This window comes from Prosopis cineraria, unplaced genomic scaffold, assembly GCF_029017545.1.
Source record: "Prosopis cineraria cultivar Desert tree isolate PC_DT_omini unplaced genomic scaffold, ASM2901754v1 PC816, whole genome shotgun sequence".
Classification (NCBI taxonomy): domain Eukaryota; kingdom Viridiplantae; phylum Streptophyta; class Magnoliopsida; order Fabales; family Fabaceae; genus Prosopis; species Prosopis cineraria.
The window spans coordinates 19,192-41,330 of record NW_026556141.1 but is presented as its reverse complement, the minus strand read 5'-3'; the positions used below and the strand labels follow the sequence as shown (position 1 = coordinate 41,330).

The 22,139-nt window shown below is 31.3% G+C and overlaps 1 protein-coding gene across 3 annotated transcripts; it reads right to left on the bottom strand.

The window, feature by feature from the left end:
• Positions 1-54: 54 nt before the first annotated feature.
• On the bottom strand, positions 55-12,352 carry LOC129298456 (protein CHROMATIN REMODELING 20-like). 3 transcript variants are annotated; one of them, XM_054936876.1, is made up of 15 exons: positions 12,149-12,352; positions 11,157-11,279; positions 10,903-10,965; positions 10,198-10,293; positions 10,026-10,118; positions 9,318-9,508; positions 8,995-9,232; positions 7,262-7,375; positions 6,392-6,475; positions 5,459-6,016; positions 3,925-4,220; positions 3,267-3,357; positions 2,969-3,184; positions 833-952; positions 55-182 (listed from the first exon to the last, which is right to left on the bottom strand). In XM_054936876.1, exons 2-15 carry the CDS (start codon positions 11,271-11,273, stop codon positions 177-179), a joined length of 2,283 nt encoding a protein of 760 aa, XP_054792851.1. In that variant the 5' UTR covers positions 11,274-11,279; positions 12,149-12,352; the 3' UTR covers positions 55-176. The 3 variants fall into 3 exon arrangements, with proteins under 3 accessions (XP_054792851.1, XP_054792850.1, XP_054792852.1); XM_054936875.1 differs by having other exon boundaries at positions 11,157-11,273; XM_054936877.1 differs by lacking the exon at positions 12,149-12,352 and having other exon boundaries at positions 10,198-10,286; positions 11,157-11,218.
• Positions 12,353-22,139: the final 9,787 nt, after the last annotated feature.

The window sequence follows — 22,139 nt, the reverse complement described above, 5'->3', positions numbered from 1 at the left end:
ATTGAATCTAATAGAAATATAAAAATAGCAAGAAAACCTTGATACAATCTTCCGCATGAAGACCCTCAGCGGTTTTACTTCTGATGGCCTCCATTTGATAAACTCTTGCCGCCAATTGTGCAGAACATTGACAGGTGTGACAATAAGTGCAGTTCTTAACCCCAGATCAGTGCTTCTCATTGCTGTGTACAAGAAAGTTATCACTAAAATGGCCAGTCGATCAGACCAAAACCATTAACCAGCAAAGATAGAAGTGCATGATGTTAATTATGATTTGATTTATCACTAATTGTAACTAAGTAGGATGACTATGACTGATTAGTTTCCTTGTGATTAGGATGATTATGATTAAATTAGGCTGATTTAATTTTGCAATTATTAGCCATTATTCCTTGCCTTGTACATCTACCATAAATAAGATGCACATGTATGTCAAAATTCAGAGACTAAGTTTCCATTCTCATTTGTGCTCTTACCTTCCATGGTAAGAGGGCTACTAGTGCCCATGCATCATTCTGATCATTCGTTCCTCTCTTCCCTTCTTTTCTCACACCCTCTTCCACCTTATTTTGTGCACTTCTATTTTTAAAACACATGCTGTGCCTTGCTCTTGCATCCCTTAAAGCAAACCTTGCTCCAACTTGCAATCAAATTCTCTCTAGTCTAGATGTTTCATAATTGGATAATGTTCTGACAAGATTACAACTGACCATCCATCCCACTAAAGTGGCACCTACTAATGACACCTAGACGGTCGAGCAATTTTGACAGAACAAGAATTTATTCTTTAATTTTATGCACATATTTAAAATCCCCAGAATAAGTAGAATACCTGAAAGGTTTTGCCAAGGCCCATTGTATGAGCGAGAATACAGCCAAGACCTTTATCCCCGGACTTCACTTTTCTGATTGACTGTATTATATTCTCCCACATAAATCTTATTCCTGCAATCTGTAATTGAAAAATGAATGCTGAGTAAAGGGTAGGAAAGACAAGCCAAAACAAATCCAGGTAAAAGCATTTTAGATGCCCAAGGAGGAGGCACTGCACAAAAAAAAAAAAAGCATGACCAGAACACAAGACTTTAATGCTCTGTTTGGTTAGAGAGAAACATGAGAAGAAAGAAAATATGAGAGGAAAACAGGAGAGAAAATACATTTTCCCCTGTTTGGATGAAAAAGAAAAAGTGAGAGGAGAAAAATTAGGAAAAAAATGAAGTGTGAAACCCATCACATTTTCCTCCCAACTTTTCTACCCAAAGGTGAAGAGATTTTGAGAGTAAATTCTTACTTCCACTATCTACCCTCTCCTCTCTCCCCTCTTTTGCCTGCTTCAACTACATTAGTTCCTCACAAACAATCAGATTTTGATCTCCATAAAAATTTGTGTCTTTAGCTTTCTAGAACTAATTTAATTTTAACAACTAATTTTAATATAATTTGATTTGATGATGTTGATTTTAATATAATTAATTTGATTTTAAGAAATAGAAACAGAATTTGCGTCTTTAGCTTTTTACATTTTTTTAACAACTAACTTGATTTTAAATTATTTTGATGATGTCAATTTTAATATAATTTATTCTTTCAATTTATTTTACAAAGATAATCACATTAGATATGATATATACTAATATAAGGGTATTATAGTCATAATAATTTTTATTCATTTTCTTTCCTCTCTTTTTCTCCTGCCCATCCAAACACAATGAGTGATAACATTTTCTTTTCAATTTTCTCTTCTCTCCATTTTCTTTCCTCTCAACTTTTCTTCTCATCCAAACAGAAGATAAGTGATGTTAAGGATCATTCCTACAAATGACTAGAACACAAGAGGTCAAGTGAGATTAAGGATCATTCCTATTCCTAATGCCTGTCATAAAGAGACTTGGAACTTTTTGTAATCACTTCTGGCCATAATAACATATTAAGGTGTGTCAGCTTCCAAGATTATCACTGACAAGGACAAAGCTAAAATGGGATGCTTAAGGGGCATTTTGGCAGGCTGAAAATTAGGGGATGGAAAAGGAAAAGGGCTTCCTTTCCTTCACAAAACACACTTGGCCGCACCATTTTCTAGGAGAGAGAATTCCAAATTTTCCTTCATCCACAGGAAGCCTGCCTCCTCCTACTCTTGGTGGGAAGCGATTTTCCAAGGTAGGAAATTCCCAACTAGTCCCCCTTCATCATTGTCAAAGGTTGTTTGTCTAGCAACTATCGCTTGCTCGCTTCTCAAATAGATCTGCTCATCTTTTGTTGGTTGGTCTTCATGTTGTCTGCAGATCTGCTTGTAGTGGTCAGTGGCTTCTTCTTTGACATTGGTTGTTGCCAACTACTTAGCCTTGCTCCGCCACTATCTTGGTTTGACAGCATCATTTTACAAGGAGTGGTTTCTGGTGAAGTCATTCGCAAGCAAGGAAGACAAGGGACCATTGAAATGTTGATGATTTCCAAATTAAATGTTGATTTTTGTGGATTTATGATGTCTGTGTTGTATTAGTGAAGATAACCTAGACATAGACGGTGGCTGGGGAGATGAAGGTCAAAGGAGACAAGGGAGCCTTTTCTTCCCCAGTGAAATAGGGGTATTTTAGGCATTTGCTTTTTTTTTTTATTTTATTTTTCTTTTCTTAATTCATCAATTTCCATTCCTTTCCGTTGCATATGAAACATGGCCCCCCACTCTCCTCACCTCAATAGTTAGCTTCAGGGGGAAGGTTCTCCATCATTCCAAGTGAAGTGTTATAAAATGTAGTTATCAGCACATTAACATACAAGTAAGATCCCAAATTCCAGCATCAATTGGTATAGACTACCCAATGGAGTACTAAGAAAAGAGTAAGTTACAAAGGATCTTGGTGAGGACAAGCATAATCAAAAGTCGAATCCAGAAGGCACAATGGGAAAAAAATATGCAGGAAATAAACACATTAACCATAATCTGAAAGTGCAAACACATAATATAAACCTGATGAGCTTTCAGTTTGGCTGATGTACTAGGAGGAATTCTGACAGCCTCTTCACCTTTTTCCCTCACAACATTCACTACATAGCCTGTTAAAGCGTCACCTAGGACTTCAGAACTTGCACCTTCAGATAAATTCCCGTTGCATCCAGAAGATCCCATGATGTTAGATGAGGCAGAAAACTGTACTCGCAGAGACTCCAAACGTTCCTGACGCTCCTATAAAGATAGAAAGAATGATAAACAATCTGGGAAACAGAAGTAGGTTGGGCACAAACACACCAAACAAACAATATTCAACCTTTTCTATTGCAATTTTCCTTTTTGTTTCCTCTCCTAATTCAGCATCATCAAGGATCCTCCTAATCTTCTTTTTGCGCTTTCGCTTAGAACTGATATCCAAATAAAAAAAGGCATTTCATAATAATAAACATCTCAAATTAATGGCTTTTTATGAAGCTAATGCATCAATAAACAAGAAAAAAAATTGTTGATGAATTTTTCAAATTGATACATTCACTCCAAAAATAAATAAATTTCAGAAAGAAACGACATAAACTTGTCAAAAAAATTGCGATCCTCAATAATACAGGCAAAAGCATTGATTGATAAGATCTCAACTTGTGTTACTTAAAAACATTGATGGCAAGAAAATCAAGATTTTCTCCTTGCAAGCCTGTCAAATAGAAAAGAGAACAGAACACCTTGGCCAAGGATGCGTTAAACAATTCTACATCAATAAAATAATACGATAAAGGCAATCATGATGAATTAACATTCAAAATCAGAATCCTCAGGAAGAGAGACAATAATACAAGGTTTGCTCTTGATAGCCAATAATAAGATTGGGAAAAAAAAATCAAGAAATTGCATTGATTCTATAGGAATTGAAATGAAACAAGATAAAAACTTACATGATGCCCACAATTAAAAAATTAAAATTTATAGGATCAATGCACCTGATAGTAACATCAATCTCTGCATGTGAATTATCTGAATCACTACTGGAGCTGGAAACTGATGTGTCGACAGATCCCATAGCTTTCTCTAGTTGTGATGATAGTCCTTGCAAGAGATTTGGCTGACAGCAACAACAATGCCAACCAGTGGTCTGAACTTCAGAAAGGAATTCTGCACCAAGATTCTTCTTTATGCAGTTGTTGCAGAATAACACTTTGCATGACTTGCAGCTAACTAATTCATTGCTTCCTCCACACCATGCACAATAACACGCAGAGCTATCAGGATTGAGATCCTGAGACAAAAAAAAATGGCTCAATAAATTTCCCATTAAAAGGCAACAGACAATAAATGAGACATTTGCAGCATTTCCGAATATCATGCGTTAAATTATACACAGCAGGCCAGCACAAAGCCAAACTTAAAGTCTTTTATAATTAAGATTCCAAAACAAATTTATATTCACACAAAAGCTTGCAAAGGCTTCCTCAAATCATTTACCAGAACAATGCACTATATTCCTATAAAATTTTAGAACACTTCTTTCAGGTTAATTTTCTGAAGCTTATCTTAACTGATTTTCTACTTTGTATGACTATCCAATTCAAAATTTCTTCATTGTCTATAATTCTAATTCTAATTGTTGGAATTTTCACTCCCCCCCTCCAAAAAAAACTTGAATCATAGAAACTATAAAGTAGTGAGCTTCAGATTCTAGAGTCTTTACTGGTTCTGGTTCTGATTCTGATTCTTTTTCCTCTGGTCATGATATGAGAGTTTAGACTCTTGACCCTTCTAGTACTCACTCTCATAAATAACGTTTTCATTTCCTCATTCATTCTCCTACAAAGGAAAAGCTTGTTCTTCAGAAGTCAATGCGGAGATCCGAAGCTCATTCAATGCTGAAATCCAACTTTGGACGCCGATACTTGATAGGATAAACAAAAATCACATGTTGCAGGTCCGGTGGCCCCTTTGGGCTCTTTTCCCAGCAGGTGTGCAATGAATGGATCTGAGCCAGAATATTCACCCCACTTATTCCTTCACTGTCCATATCAAATAAGGACAGCCCAGATTTGACAACTGAATCATGTGAAGATCCTCTCAATAACAGGGATCTGAACTATATAAATGCTTATATTTTCAAGGGCATACCTTTATATTTAAATATTTTATGGGGTATAGCTGTTTATATGGCGAATCTTCTATGCCTGGTTCACAAGCATTTGAAGGGAGTCTACATTTCTAACATCCCAAGCGACTGGAAAGCTCTTCTACACTAACTGTAAGCTTATTAGAATTTTGTTAGATTTTGAGGATTTGTCATCCTCAACACTTCATACTTTTCCTCTTTCAAAGAAAATTTCCTTTTTATCCAAAAAAAGACAACTAAACATATCAAGGAGGCTGAAAAATCAAAAACTTGTAATCAAACTTTTAAAACCAATAGCTAGATTTACTAATATTCTAAAACTGAAATGAGCACTGAATAATCTCACTTGAAAACATTATCGGCTTTGCACCCACCCATACCTTCACACGTTTCTTTCCTTCCGTTAAAGAATAGCAATCCCTGCAAATAATCACTTTCAAAAGAGGATGTTGGTGAACTTCAAAAGCCACTTTATCACAAACAGTGCAGCAAAATTTCTTATCCAGATGCTGTGAAGGAAGACAATCAGCAATGCTGGTACAAGTGCCTTGCATCTCAGACTGATCATCTAATGCATTTGTATTCCTAACTATATTATTTTCAACTGCATCAGCTTCATCACCACTGTTGATAGTAGTTCGACCCTTTTTAGCATCATAATACTCTTCACCATCATTTAGTCGCTTGGTACCTCTGTGATTGACATCAGGCAATAAAGATTTAGAGAGCTCTGACAAAGGGCCAATATTCATAGGCTTCACTTTGTCATGGTCATAACTGCTCTCCAGATCTTCAATATTATCAGTTTTTGTATTCAGACACCCAACTTCATTGTTAGTCACCTTTTCGCCATCATCGTCACAAGTTTCTTCCTTCATATCAGGATTAGAGCAATCAATAAATGAAGACTTCTGTTGGACACTCTCTATAGTTTCCCTCTGAAATAAATTCAGAATCAGTGACAGGATGTCATAACAGCAAAGAGCAAAGATAAGATTAATTCAGTCACGGATAAGTCACATGGTTTCCTATAATTAGCTGTCAATGCTCAATACCACATAATAGATTAACCAATCTTAATAACCCAATCACAACATCAATAATCTGAAATTCTGAATAAAAACTATTTGGATAAAATAATATGAGATATTAATAACCACCAATTACAACATGCTATTTTCATAAAATTAAATATTAAATAATAAAATATACAACAGTATGTCCTCAATAGCTTCGAAAATGACATCATCCAATTTATGGGTCAACCAGACACCAGAGGATAAAAAAAATGAGAAACATAATCATAAATTCACCTGTTTTTTATTCTTTTGATACCTCCTTCGTTTTAAATGGATTTGAAGCTTCCGATCAACAATCACATCTTCTTCTTCTTTGACCTATCAAATTCATGAGAATTGTACAATCAGATTCCTGATGAAAAGTTAAAAAAAAGAAAAAGAAAAAAAAGCTGAAATGACATACTTGTAAACACAGAGACACTGAAATATCATATCAGTGATAAAAAGGAAGGTGTAGGGGCATATATGGATATGATAATAGTAAATGGAGGCAGGGCCAATACCCCTGGCTGATCAAATGTTTTTTTTTTTTCACGTTTAAAAAAAAATGAGACTATGCTAAGAAAAACTAAAAAGGTGTTAAACTACAATTTCCCATTAAAAAAAAAAAGTCCATAAATCTGTTACCCTGCATGGTACAAATTGAGACAACAAAAATGGCATTCAACTGCATTAATTAGTTCATTCATACCTGGCAGTGATAATTAAAAAGAAAAACTACCAACACACTTGCCAGGCATTTGAATAAGTAGCATGTTCCCTTTAAAATAATTAGCATCTAAGGCAAAACCATATGCTGCAGAACATCTTTAACCAACAAAATAACAGTCATTCGTGAGTATTATAATTTTTCTACTACTGGCACATCAACAAAACATAACGACTGGTGTCCACTAATCTGCTACAGTCTACAGCTTTTCCACAAATGCACAACAGCATGTAGGTTCAAAATCCACTGGACAAGGAATGTCTTCCAACAACCCACTTTTCCTCTGTCCATTCTTCATAATTATTGGATATAAAACAACTGTCAGACATAAGTTACGATATATCTATACATGATATAAAGGATTATGATAACTGATTGCCCAAACAATGACAGACCTTTTTAAATTTTCTCTTCTGCTCATCAGTAAGCTCTAGTTCCTTTTCATTTGCAATTGCGGCTGCAATAAATGGATCGGTAGAAGTTCCATCAATGTCATCAATCTCCTCCACCTGATAAAATGTGTTTCCAAGAACAAAAAAATTAACCAGGAAACTAAGGAACAATAGAACAAGCACATGATTTATGGTGAAAGTCTAGCAAAAGAAATTGCTAAGGAAAACAGCTGAGATGATGTATTGAAACACATTGAAGAACACACGCTAGGAATGCTCTTTAGAGGACAATACAACAAATACTGCTTAGAATCTGGCATTTACAAAGCACCTCACAAACAGCATTACATATAGGGCCCGTTTGTTTCAGCTTATTCAATGAAAAAATCACTTATTTTTTGAAAAAAATCTATTTTGTAAGTTTTTATTTTGTTTGTTTAAACTTTTAAAAATAATCAAAATCTGAAAGGAAAAAAAAAAGCATATTTCTGATTATTTTCAGAAGTTGAGAAAGAGTATTTTAAAGAGGCAACATATGCAAATATACTATAAAATTTTAAAATAATATAATAATAAATCATTTTCATAAAACAAAAATCAAGAAAAATAACTAGCTAATAATCACTTTTTTACTATTATAACCAAACATAAAATAATGTCTGCTTTTTACAAAATCTCTACAAAATAAATCTCTTTTTATAAAACCTCTAAACTACTTAAAAATTACTTATTTTTAATCTTAAACAAATGGGCTCATAGTCATATTTGCTGCTGCTGCCATTTTCCCATTTTACCCCTTTGTTCAACTTATCCTCATTCCGTTTCTTTCTTCATTCATATGTCTTCCAAAATTTTAGGCCCAAACCCCATCTTTTCCCCCCAAAATTCTGTGTGATGGAGAATGGAAAGCCTATGTCAGGCATAGGAAAACCTAAAAGTTATGTGTTATTAATTATTCTCATTTGAAAAGTTAGGTTTTTAACTTATTTTGAATTTAAATTAGCATTTATCCTATTTTATCCTATCTTGTTGAGGTCTAAGTTGGTTTAGATTTAGATTATTACTATTTTAATGTTAATGACTGTGCTTAGGACTAAATAAATAGCCCTAGGGTTTTAAGAATTTTGCATATTGACGAACAGAAATGTGATCATTTGCCATCTGACTCTCCCTCAAATTCTCTACTCCCTCCTTTCTACGCTTCTTTCTCTTTTTCCCTTGTATAGCAGTGTCAAGATTATTTGTTCTCTATTCTCCCTTATATCTTTCTCTCTCTTTCTCCTTGATTTCTCCTACTTCCCCTCCCCCTCCCCCTCTTTCTCCTTGTCCTACATCACCATGTCTTTCATAGCTACAAGGACATAATCTCTCCAAGGGTAGCCAATCAATAGAGACTACGACAGCATGAGATGACAAAGTCTCACGTTAAATAGTATGAGATGCTTTACTCTATGGGAAAATTGAGTGCAATGGTTCTCCCACCTCAATAGAAAATTGGAAAGCTTTTGGGGAAGGTTTCCCATCCCATTGAGTACCCATCAAAGCATAAGTCTATTTCCTTTATATTGTCTGTCAATGTAATATTGCTTCCATTTAAGAACAATAATAAGTTCAAAGGAAAATTAAATCTTGAATTTCTACATTATTTTTGTATCGCTAACCCTTTTTCGTAAAAGTCAACTAGCCATATACAAATAACATAGGAAGGCAAAAGACATCCACAGCACATTTGTCACCTCATTGACACCAGGAAATTCAAGTGCCATCAATGCAGCTTGCTGTGGAGTGCTGGCCAAATAAACAGAAGCCCAATTCTTGCTGCCAAATGAAGCATCAGCATCACCACTGTTGTGAAATATTTTGTTAAACATACCCCAATCTACCTCAGCTTTTTCTTTTACTGGTTCACTGGATTCATCAAGCTTTTTTTGAAGAAAACCACTGGCACCCTCTTCCAATAATTTACCATGTCGTCTGGACCACCACAAAATATCCATAGAAGATTATAGCCAAATACTGCCAGGCCCAGAGATAAAAAATTTCCATACAGAAATCATACCTTCTAACAGGTCTGTAGACTTGTAGATACTTCTCAGCATCGGCAACTGACTCAGAAAATTCTTCAGTTGCCTGAGTACCTACCCAATGATTCCTCTTTTTCCAAGCTTCAGTCAAACAACCATTAGGAGCCTCCCTTTCTATCCACTTATAAAGCCTTGGCAGCTCAACACCAGCCATATCAAGTTGTTCCTACTCAAAATAATATGAATGTACAGAAGAGCAAAAGATGAGCACATTTTTAAAAGAACTATGAAAGCTCCAAGAGAACTGCCAAACATATCAACCACATAAAATTCAAACACCTCACAGTATCAGCTTACAGAACAAAAAAGAGAAGGGGACCAATACTAATAAACCAAAATGTGTACTATAACTGCAGGTAGCGGCACCTCCTTTTAAGGGAACCTCCATTACATGAGCATGTAGTGAGATAGGGCAGTGTTTATGACCCATCTTTAGACCCCTATACATGGATGTTTTAAAGAAGTCTCTCTATCAGATCTGCAGAGAGATTGAAGAGCATTGCTAATGCTGGAGACATGCCAACTTCGTTAATATTTCTTAATCTTTTATTTTGTTTTTTATATATTATTTGAATATTTGAATTGAATATTGAATTGAAAGACAACTAGTCCTCCGACATAGTTGTATTTTCCCTGTTTTTCCCCACTAATTTTCTTCTTTTGTATATAAGTTAGAAGCAAACCAGTAAATAGGCACTTTCAGTCTCAAGGTCATCCAGAACAGCTTCCCACTCTTCTTTTAAAGTAGTCATCTCATCTGCAACAGCAGATTCCAACTACAGACAAGTGAAAACGCACAAATCAGAAGTTAAAACAATGAGAACCATAAAATGATAGATAAGAGGAGAATCTAACATCATCGCCTTGAAGAGTTTGCTCCAACTCTCGCCTAACCTCGATCCCTACTTTGTTAAGAGACTCCTCCTCGAGAGCTTCTTGAGCCTCTGCAGCCTAAAATAAATATTAGAGAAACTCCATTTGTACCTTGTGATGTGCAAAAAAAAATAAAAAATAAAAGAAAAATGTTGAACATTTCCCTAACACAAAAGCACTATTGCTGTTTGAATTATGTTTTTCCCTATAGCTATTTCTCGTTTCATATGTCCCCTGTGTTTTCTTGTTTCTTTTTAAAGGATATCTTAAGCTAACCTGCTTTATTATCTAGTTTCTTTTTAATAAACAGCTTATTGAAGCCCCAGAAAAGTCTAGAAGTGAATATACAAGTCTGCTGTTATGCCTGAAGAAGTCTTCCTCTGCTTACTAAATTCTTCTTTTATCCCAAAAAAAAAAAAGTGTAGGATTTACTCATTGAAAGAAGAAACTATGAAAAGAAATTAGAAGTTGAATATCATATAAAGAGAAGATACAAGTCAGAAATTAGGAATAATACATGAAAGAAGATTATATGTATTGGATCATTAAACAGCATAACAAATTAACTATCTGCCACTATTGCATGCTATTGCATGCTCATGCATATGAGTGTATGCATGTATTTACTCATGCAAATAAGTGATAATAGGTACTCAAGTATAACAGTAGAATAATAAATAATTGTACCTTGCTCTCAACTTCTAACAACTCAGCAATCAGACCTTCAATTTCTTCCTCAGTCAAAGGTTCCTGCATAAATAACATGAACCTTATACAATAATAAATGCATATAGCTTCAAAGCATTAACTAACATCAGGGAAGCAAATTCTCAGATAAGGCTATATATATATATAGAGAGAGAGAGAGCGCATCTTTTAATTTATCGTCAAAATGTTGAGACATAAAAGTAAGCAAAAAAGAAAATATCAACATGATTCACCTCCAGATGTGCTTTGTCATCTAATTCAGAAGTTGAATATCCATCATCTGAATCATCAATAAATGAACCACTAGATGCACTTCCAATATCTTCGACTTCCTCAGTCTTTCCCTCCATCTGAAACTTACATGAACAATAAAAAGAATTCACAATCTTACTATACTGCACACTAAACTGGATCAACTATTTTACATCAAGTGCAACCTTCTCAGAGAAAAAAAGCAAAGGTGCTTGAGATAATGGTTTCTCTTTCTCAAATCATTAAGTCAGCTATATGTAGCTGATGGGTTTGAATTTACAACCCGCTAACTGTCCTTGTTCTTATGAAGGCAAGATTCTACTAATGTCAACAGAAACAACAAAGCTAAATTAATACCCACAAAAAGTCTATTTAGTTGTTTCAGACGAATGGTTACACAAATTTAAAATATAAAACAATATACAAGCAAAACAGGTTTCTCAAATGAGATTTTAAGAAGATTATAGACACTAGTTGCCTACGAACTTAAAACAAGACAAGGGGAGCCAGCTGAAGCTTTGCTATTCGACTTGGGCAGCGAATTCTAAGCCACCCTTCCCATCTGGTTCACCGGCATTTCATGTATACAGATTTAACTACATCATTCTAGATCTCTAGATTTTCAAAATTACTAAAAACAGTATTCTATGTCATTCCTGCAAGACAGGAGCTACCAGAACACGAACTTGCTGGCATGTAAATTTGAAATCTTCAGCATTTTGTGTCATTCCTTCAATGACTGAATTTCTGTCCGGAAATTAGGATACGCGCAGTAGATGATCGCATTGGCTGTGTCTATCACAAGAAACATCTAAGACTAGCATAAGCGAGCCCAGAGAGAGAAGCAAAACAGGTGTCACATATACTGTGACAAGGACCAAGGCCCAGAGAGAACTTCCAAACCAGCGATGTCTTGATCAAAATAGGGCAATGAAAATGTAAAAACCAATGCAAATATCGAAGCGTAATATACCTTAACTGCTCAAGCAATACGGATGGCTTGATAGTGTTCGCTTATGGACATTTAGGTGGTGTAGAGCGTCCGAACCAGTAAAATCGCTGCGACCTGTGAATCAAATAGGTTGGGAGTTGGGACTGTCCTGCTTGCCGTGCCTCGCGATTTTCCCCGCCCTTCCCCGGACAGCAATCACCTGTCCGTACGCGGCGAAATTAGGGTTTTTTAAAAAAAAAATTTAAACCAGACTCAAATAGTATTTCAAAATTACAGGTAACACCCCATTTTTTTTTTTTTCACGCCATCCATCTATTTCTTTATTCTTTTTATTTTCATAGGACCTGGCCTCGTGATATCTTTATAATTTTTATATGTTCCATTTACCACCGCATGAGGCTTATCTAATATGAATGGTATTACATGTGTAAATATATGCATGGCTTGTTAAATTAATAATTTCACAGGAAAAATGTTTTATGAAGTCTAATAATATACTTGTTTTTAAATTACTGTAAATTTTCTTAATTTTCACCTATAAATTGTAAAATCTTACTTATAAATTCGCTTATATTGTTAGTGTTAGAATATTACTAATACAATATTCATTGTAAATAAAACCACACTCTTCAATCTAAAATGTAAGCATTTCTCTTCAACTAATCTTAATTGAAAACAAAAGCAACGTAATACATATAAAAAAATTTCATTTTACCCCTTGTATTTATTGATCTAAGTATTTGTTTAAATGTTTCTCTCACTTATTATAAGGTGCATTGGTAATTAAGATTGGAGGTAAGGGAAAAAATTAATATAATATTACTTGTAAATGGTCACACGTTACTTGTAAAGTTTGTAATGTTACTTGTTAAGTACCTTATGTGTGTAAGTCTATAAATGACTTATAAAATTACTAACTTTATGAGCAAAATGTCTAGTGAAGTTTGACAATATACTTGTCTTCAAATTAATGTAAATTTCCTCAACTTCACTTATAAATTGTGAAATCTCAATTATAAATTCTTTTGTGTTACTTGTTAAGACTAAAATGCTACTTTTACAATATTAATTATACAGGACAACCATTTGCAAGGTTAATGCATGTCTTCCCTAATACTTACAATAACATTAGCCATGATATTGAAATAGATCTTTGAACTAGATTCATATAAAGATTTACACTCGAGTTATTTATTTAATATCACTTCTTAATTTCCTATATTAGATTTGTTAATTTATTATGTTTACTTGTTGTTATGCTTCGTATAGTTTACAAAACAAACCCACATTTCATTTAATGTGACTTGTTAATCTCCTATATCAATTCTGTTAATTTACTAAATTTACTTGTTATTATATATGCTTCACAACTAACGAACTAGTAAACTATTTATAGCAATACTTATCATTCACTAGCCTTAACTTTCTCATTCCTTGGTGGTGAAACTTGGATGACAGGTGTTGGAAGCAAAATGACAAGAATGATTATTATAGTTACTTTTCATTACCTAGCTAAATACAGACATCAAACACTACTATACACCCGTGGGGAAAAAAAAGAAATATTTGCCGTACAAACCATGTCATCATCTTGTAATGATTTATGTGCTCTCCTCCACACCCTCTCCTCTCTATAAGTCGAACATAAACAATGCTATTTAGAATGTTAATGAGATTACATTTGGAAAACAACAAACATCCAGTCATTCTCTATAATCCACCTTCATAATTCATAATAATGCTATTTGAATTGATAAATAGAAGCAACCATCACATTCACCCTTTGTAATCCACCTTCACGAACAAAATGAAATCAAATGCAAAAGTAGGATCTAAGAGCAAAAATTAGCTAAGAACTGCATCTAATGCTGGGAACAAAAGAAAGGAAAATCAAAACATCCATGCACTGGGAAGAAATTAAAGGTGGGACTGATGGCGGAAGAACGAATCCCTAAAATTGAAAGTAATGCCAAAAGCATATCCATCATATCTCTAAATCTTGGTATTAATGTGAGGGTGGTACGTAAAAAGCTTAAATTGTTCCACACAATTAACCATTACTCCATACACTACCACAATAATTAGGGATTAACTATCCCAATCATCTTAGCGTGGTAAATAAGAATCAACTGTAATTAAAAAAAAGCTAACCATGGTAGAAAAACAAAAGACTAAAGGTGAAGGTCTACTGTAGCTAAAAGATGTAAACAGATAATTTTGTAACTTGACAAGATAACCAAAATAGACCTTATTAGGGTATGATAGAATTTACCATGATGGATTAGACTAAAACTATAAATCAAAAGGAAAGAGAGAGTTTGAGTGATAGAGGAGAAGAACGCTAAGGAGCTCTGCTAGGATTTGAAATCTTGAAATATTGAGAGTATTTTGAAATTGTTGGATGCTAGAGGTAAATTTTTCAAACCTTAGTCCTTCTTTCTCTTCAATTTTTTGTAAAGTTTTGAGTCATGATTTAAAGAGGATAGTTGATTTTTAATCCATAGAGGTTACAGGTTTGATCTTGTTGACTTTAATAGAGTTAACGATAGTTATTTAAATTATTCAATTGCAGGGTTTGTAATTTTGTGTGTCTTGACAATTGGGAGGACATTAATGTCAAAAAATGGTTATAAATATGGTGGTTGAAAGAGTGGTTAGAGAGTTTAATGAAGCTTATGCAAGCTAAAGTAAATTAATAAATCCTAATGGTATGTGTAAAGGTGAAGATATTGTGGTTTTGAGAGTTTTAAGTGGCACGTACGAACTGTTAAACCATGATATTGATGAGTGTAATATAATAATTTATACATTAAATCATATATATTGGCACCATTCAAACTCTGTGAAGCTTTGGAAGTATAGTATTGAGAGATAAACATTTAATTTCTCAAGTCATTGGAAAAAAATTTCATTTACTTTTACGTGTTAATTGGTCACCTTAATATATAAACTATTATTAAAACCTGTGATATTTTTTGCAATGCAAGTATGGCATGATATAATTGTATAACATATATTTAGCATGATTCATGAGTTTATTGATAAGCTAAATATATGTGTGAAATGTGTGGTATAATAATTGACTAGTTTATCGAGTGATTAAAACCTAGTATAATTTCAATTTGTTGGACAAGGAAGCTAGTTTGGAAAAAATGACATCTCATTAACCCACAAGCGAGTCAAGTGACCTTGGTTTAATAGCTTTTCATGTGTAAAAAGGCTGAGGTAGTCTTATTTCATGGACAATGCCCCTTGTGTAATAACCCACGGTTTCATGTTGAAAGTGTAATGAGAATATAAGGAAGGTATAATTATGTACATTGTTAAAAAAGGGCATATGGCTTTTTATGTTGTAACCCGTGTGATAAAATTATATGCGTCCATGTTATTAACCATGTGAAATGTGAAATGAAGCCTTTTAAATAATAAATTGACATTAGTATGAGAATGGTCTGCTACTTGCATTTTAATTAATTAACATATATTAGTATATGTTAGATATATCTTGGTTACTAAGTATTTATACTCACTCATCTTTTTTTCAGCATTACAGGTGCTAGTTTATTGGGATAAGACGGGGGGAAATAGTTTTAGGCTTAAGATTCATACCCTCAATTTGTAGGCCTCAATTATTTTAAGGATTTATGCATATAATCTATTGTAGTATTGCCAATTAAGAGAATATATATCTTTGATTTACTTGTACTATTTGATACGTGAGGTAAGGTGTGCATTTTAGGCCTTAGGTTGAATATGTAGAAGAAAATTATATTTCATTAACGACAAGTTACATATTGCGGAGACAAGTTGCATGTGCTTTCAAAGTTGTCTATAAGGTAACTAAGTAAGCGATATTCAAATATATAGAGCAATATTGCATTTAGTTGAGAATCAGCTGCATATCATGCAACAAAAGGTTGCATGTGCTTCATTGAAGATGATTTGCATATATCAGGGATGAAACATTGCATATGACTTACTGACACTAAATGACCTCATGCTTCAAGGCTTGATAAATGAACACCAAAGGACCTTATTTCACATATTGACATCGAAGGATCTTGTGTTATGTATTAACGTTTAATTATTGACAACAAAGGACCTATGATATATTGACAATTAAGGATGTTGTGCAACATATTGACCACGAATGACCTTGCTCATTTTTTATTTTTATTTTTATTTTTAGGGCGTTTATGTTATTTAACTTTCACCAATTATTAACAGTGAAGGACTTTTTTTTTTCAAAACAATCCCGAGTCCTTATTTTAGCAATTAGATTTCTAGTGAAGTTTTTTTTAAGCAATGTTTCCTTATTTTTATTTACCTTGAACTAAATCTAAATTTTTGAAATTCAAATCCACTTATTTGAAAATATTATTATGAGCTCATAATCAAACACCAATTCATTTTATGTTGTTAAGTTATTTTATATAGTTATGAAATTACAGAGACATTAGGCTTGCTAAATATAATTGAATTTAATTTTATTTATGTGTGCTACTTTAACTATTTATGGCCTATTTGTGGTTTGTATTGGAACATAAGTTTGTTTTAGATAGGTTAGAGATTTTATACAAAAAGACTAATTTATAGAGACTTTATAAAAAAACATGTGATTTAATATTCTTAATTAGGGCCTGTTTGTTTTAACTTATCTCATAAAAAAATCATTTATTTTTCGAAAAAAAATCTATTTTGTTAGTTTTTATAATATTTGTTTAAACTTTTAAAAATAATTAGAATAAAAAAACAAATTTCTAATTATTTTAGAAGCTACCTTGAGTAGCTTTTAAAAATAATTTAACATGGTAGATGAGAGAGAATGTTTTAAAGAGGCGAGATACATGAAAATATCATAAAATTTTAAAATAATATAATAATAAATTGTTCCTATGAAACTAAAATTAAAAAATATATCATAAAATTTAAAACTAACTAACTAATAATTAATTTTTTATTATTATAAATAAACATAAAATAATGCTTGCTTTCTAAAAAATTTATAAAAAATAAATATTTTTTATAAAATCTCTAAATTACTTAAAAATTATTTATTTTTTAATTTTAAACGAACGTGATCGCATGTTTTAAAAGTAAGGTTTAATAATTACTTTTATATTGGTTTGAGGATATTTTATTGATTAAAAATTTATTCTATGTATTTTGTTTTTATTTATTGTAATTACCTAAAATATTATTAATTATATCAAGATATATAAATCTAAATATTTTCTTACATAATTATAAATAATTAAAATGTTATAAATATTAAGATCAAGATTAATTGAAATCTAAACATATCAAATAGCCAATTAATATTTTTTTATTTTTATTTTTATTTGTATAATTTGACAATGCGCTTTTAGAGCTAACAACATAATTTTTAAAATTTAATTATTTTTTTGATAAAAAATGTAGTTTAATAATAAAATTGCATTGGATTGGATTGGTTTCAATGACAACTAATTATTTTAAAATATAATTAATTTTTTATTCTAAAAAGCCATGTGTTTCTAATTATCTTGAAAAATTTAATTATATATTTAAATTATTATTCATGTTGAATTTAATATTAGTAAATATTCAAATTTAAAATTTAAATATGTAACCAAAATAAGTTAATAAGAAAATTATCAGAGTAACATACCTCTGGTAAAATGATTTTGCCAAAATAATCACATCTTCTAAAAGTATTTGAAATTTTGATAATATTGTAATTTGATTATGATATGTTAATAATATCACTCAATGTATTCAATAAGCTTGGATTGCCAATATAATGCACTTAATAATTAAAAAGACTTCAAGTTTAAATTTGGAATTTTAAGCCAGATTCATTAAAAATTAATATATAGTAATTGGCTAAATTTGTCAATTTTAATTTGAATTTTCCTTCCACTTAGATATTGTCTTAATTATAATAAGTGGCATTAGTTACTATTATATTTCAATAAAGATTGTGAGAATCACAAATTTATAACTCATGAGAGGAGAGATGGTTTTATAAAAATTTAATAGTGAATAAATAAATTAGTTATAAACATGTTGTCCTAAATTAAATAGTCAATAAAAATACTAAAATAAAAGGCATAATTATAAATAAAATATTTAAAATTAAATATCCTTATGGTATTAAATCTAACTCCATGCGTTCCATTTTTTAAATATCATGAAAGACAATATTTTTAAATTTACACTATTAGAACTAATTACATAGATTTATATAACAATTAATAATTTAAGTAGTTTTGAAAATTTTCTCAATCCTCCATAATCCAATCTTATTTGAATTGAATATAAAATCTAATTACTTAAAAGTATTATGAGATATAATTATTTTAAATCTTAAATTTCAATTCTATTCATACTTATAATTTTTATAAAGTAAATAAACTTTTTTTAGCATGTTATTGAATCGTTATACAATCATGTAAAATTTAATTCTTCAAAAGTTAAATGAGTATAACATATATTTCCTCCATTAAGACATTTTTTAAGAAATTAAATATTTAAATCTTTTGAGATATAACCATTGTTTCTTTTTAAAGTGACTTTATTAATAATAACTTTATATCTATTGTAGCGTATTTAATAAGGGTAAATATGAAAAGATAAAGTTAATTGGAAAGTAGGTAATTACTTTATTAGGAGGTGAGATTTTGTTAAACCTGCCTTATAATTTGAAACTAGGATTATTTTTTAATAGAGGGAGCAATATTTTTATATTAATCTCAATTTGAATATAATAAATATCTAAATATAGTTCTTGACTGTATTTTAATCTCATCAATACATTTAAAGTATATAATGTAAGCAGAGAAATTTTGACCATATTATTTCTTCATTATACAATTAGAGATTAGATGATAAAAAATATGTTTATTCAAGAAATAAATTGTTATAAGATCTAATTATTTTATTTGTATATTCTATCAATTAATTTATATATTTTTCACACAAATACAATTAGACAAGGGTTATGAGATTGATTTGCACAACTTTTAATTAATAATATAGTTGGAAAAAAGAGCCAATCAACTCAGTCTGTTGACTTGACAACTTTTTTAAAAAAAATTACATTTATGCTTGCTTAAAAATATTTTTAAAATTTGTTTTTATTATCTTCAACATGAATAATAATAATTAAATTTTATTATCTTCAAGTAAGAAAGAAAAAAAAAGTTAAATGGGTAAAAATAGAATGAGGAAGGAGAAGAAAAATCAATAAAACTCTTTCTCTTCTCAAATCCTTCCACAAGTTACTAGTGTGATTGATAAATATGATAAAGACGGAAGTAATGTGTGAAGAGACGGGATACACTGGCGGTGGTTGAAAAGAATTTAGGAATAGAAATTTTAAAATTAATCATAACACCATATATGTATTTTCTTTTTCTATGCGCACTTTCATTTTGAAAAAACAAAGACGTGTGTATATAATAGTAAAAAAAATCAATAGCCTTGTCATATTCAAACTCATTCTTTCATCAGTGTTGGTGTGTTGGAAGGATGAAGATGTTGAAATAAAATGAAGAAGATTGGAAAAAAAAGAAATGGATAATTAAATAATAAAAATTTATAAAATAAAAAATTATAAGTAGGTTAGCTAGAAGATTGTAATGTAAATTAACAAGTTAATAACAAAATTAAACAAAAAAACAAAAATAAAGAATGATTTCCATAACAATATTCATAATTCTTCATATTTTAAAAATTGGGCTACATTAGTTCCTATGTTAGTTGTGATTAAATGAGCAAATAGGTACATGTTGTCCTTGCCACCTATAGAGAAAGTTGTGTACTTAAACTTTGATAGTTTTGTGAAAGATAATGAGGACATGAATTCACCTCTAACCTACACTCTAAGTATTTTTTAAATTCAATTGCAATGTCAGGCCTCATGAATAATGAAATAAAGCTCAAAGTGGATACCTCGATCATTTTAATGTGAAACATTGGTAAATTTATGAAGTTGTGCAATAATATAGTCTCATAATTACACAAATTGAAAAATGTCTCATTGAGGTTTAAATAATGCCCGGATCAAATGTAAGGACAAAAGTATGTATATCGCATATTGTTATGCTTATCTGATTATAGGTTGTAAAGGGTGTCCTACATTATGACTTAGTTATCAAACTAACTATAATAAATTAAAGATTAACCAAAAGGATTATCCTATAAGAGATTGACTTAAATAAATTCTTAACATGTATTTTCATAAATGATTCAACACAAAGGGATCCGAAGCCTTTAAAATATTTCAAAAACTCATATATCATTCAATTAGACATATGTGGAAGCATGATAAAGGAAACATATTAACATGGGATAAGAGCTTCCCCCCTTTTTTTTTATTTTTATGCCTTACTCCACAATACATGTATACATATTTATAACATACCACTTGGCGACTCAAACCCTTCCATAACTAGTAGCAGGGGACTAAGGTCTCAATTACATTTATCACAATGACTATTACTTAATTATCATACTCTATATATCATTTATTCATCAATAACCCATCATATGCATGAATTTTCCTTTGCATTCACATATAATTAATATCAACTACTCATCTTTGGACATAAAAAACACAAGGGGAGACTATAATAACATTCAAGTTTTCAAATTAAGCAAATATTAACTATTTTCACTTGCACAAATATTTTAACCCGTTAATATAGCACAAACATCAAACCACATTCCTCAAGACCTAAAATACATTTTCACCCAACACAAAACCCATAATGTAAGTGGATCAATAATATATTATCCTAGTTAGCAATATCATAAACTAAATTCATATATCAAAATAAAAAGAGAAAGGCCTACAGAAGTGATTGCTATCACTTGGCCTAATGCTTCTTTCCTCTGTTCTTCTGAGATGAACTAGCTCTTGTAAGGTGTTAAAAGAAAGGGGTGAATACAATCACTCAGTAACCAAGGTACATCTAAGCTATACAAATATATAATAATTAATCATGAATGCAAGTGTCTAATAAATTTTATCAAGGTAACCATGTAAACAATCACATTAATAATATGTTAATCACATTAACATCTAACTCATGTGAATAATCTAAAGAATAAAGTCAAGTACAAAATTTGCACAAATGGCCACATATACATCATTTGCATAATTACTGCATGTTCTCATTTCTATAATTATAATCATTTTTTCAACATAGCTATCAATCACTCAAATGGCTTGATAATAATAATATGTATGATCAATCTCCTCCTTATATCTCCCTTATTTTCTCTGACGTGAAATCCGTGGGCTAACAACCGGAAAGGATCGTCCATGTGGTAAAACTACCCAAAGCCTTAATTATATTATGAGGGGCTATCGGACCAGGGTTATCTTACTCACTTATAAACACGGTTTTTGCTAAATTATACACTATGAGGTGTCATGCCCAAAATTAGCTCCACCCAAAACTCCAGATAGGCCAGTAGGGTCAAGTCCCTTAATAGGAACAATGCTACAGTATCTTACAAGGTAAGTAGCGGCTGTAACCTCTAAGATTATTAGTTAATAGCCAAGTACCATATGAATTTTGCATAATCGCTAACTCCTTCACTAAGGCGAACTCTCGCCATATGATTATGTTCATGAGAAAATGCATTTTAAAAGCTTATATATATACATATAATTCACAATTATTCCACATGCTTATCAACTTTCTTGCTTAACAAACATCAAGAATTATCATATTTCAATCATGCCTCTTGCATCAATTTTTATACTATCATATAAAATCACATTAGCATCATATAAAACTCAACATGCTCATATACAATTCATCACTATGCATAATCCATAATTTTTAATCAAGGATGTACACAACTATCAATCCCATTACTTACACCAAGTTACAATTAATTTAGTCACAAATCGTAAAGTCTCAACCAAGCCACATGCATTACAAACAACTATTTTAAAATTTAGATATATATATATATATATGTATATATTCTTTTATTTTACCAACATAATTAATTA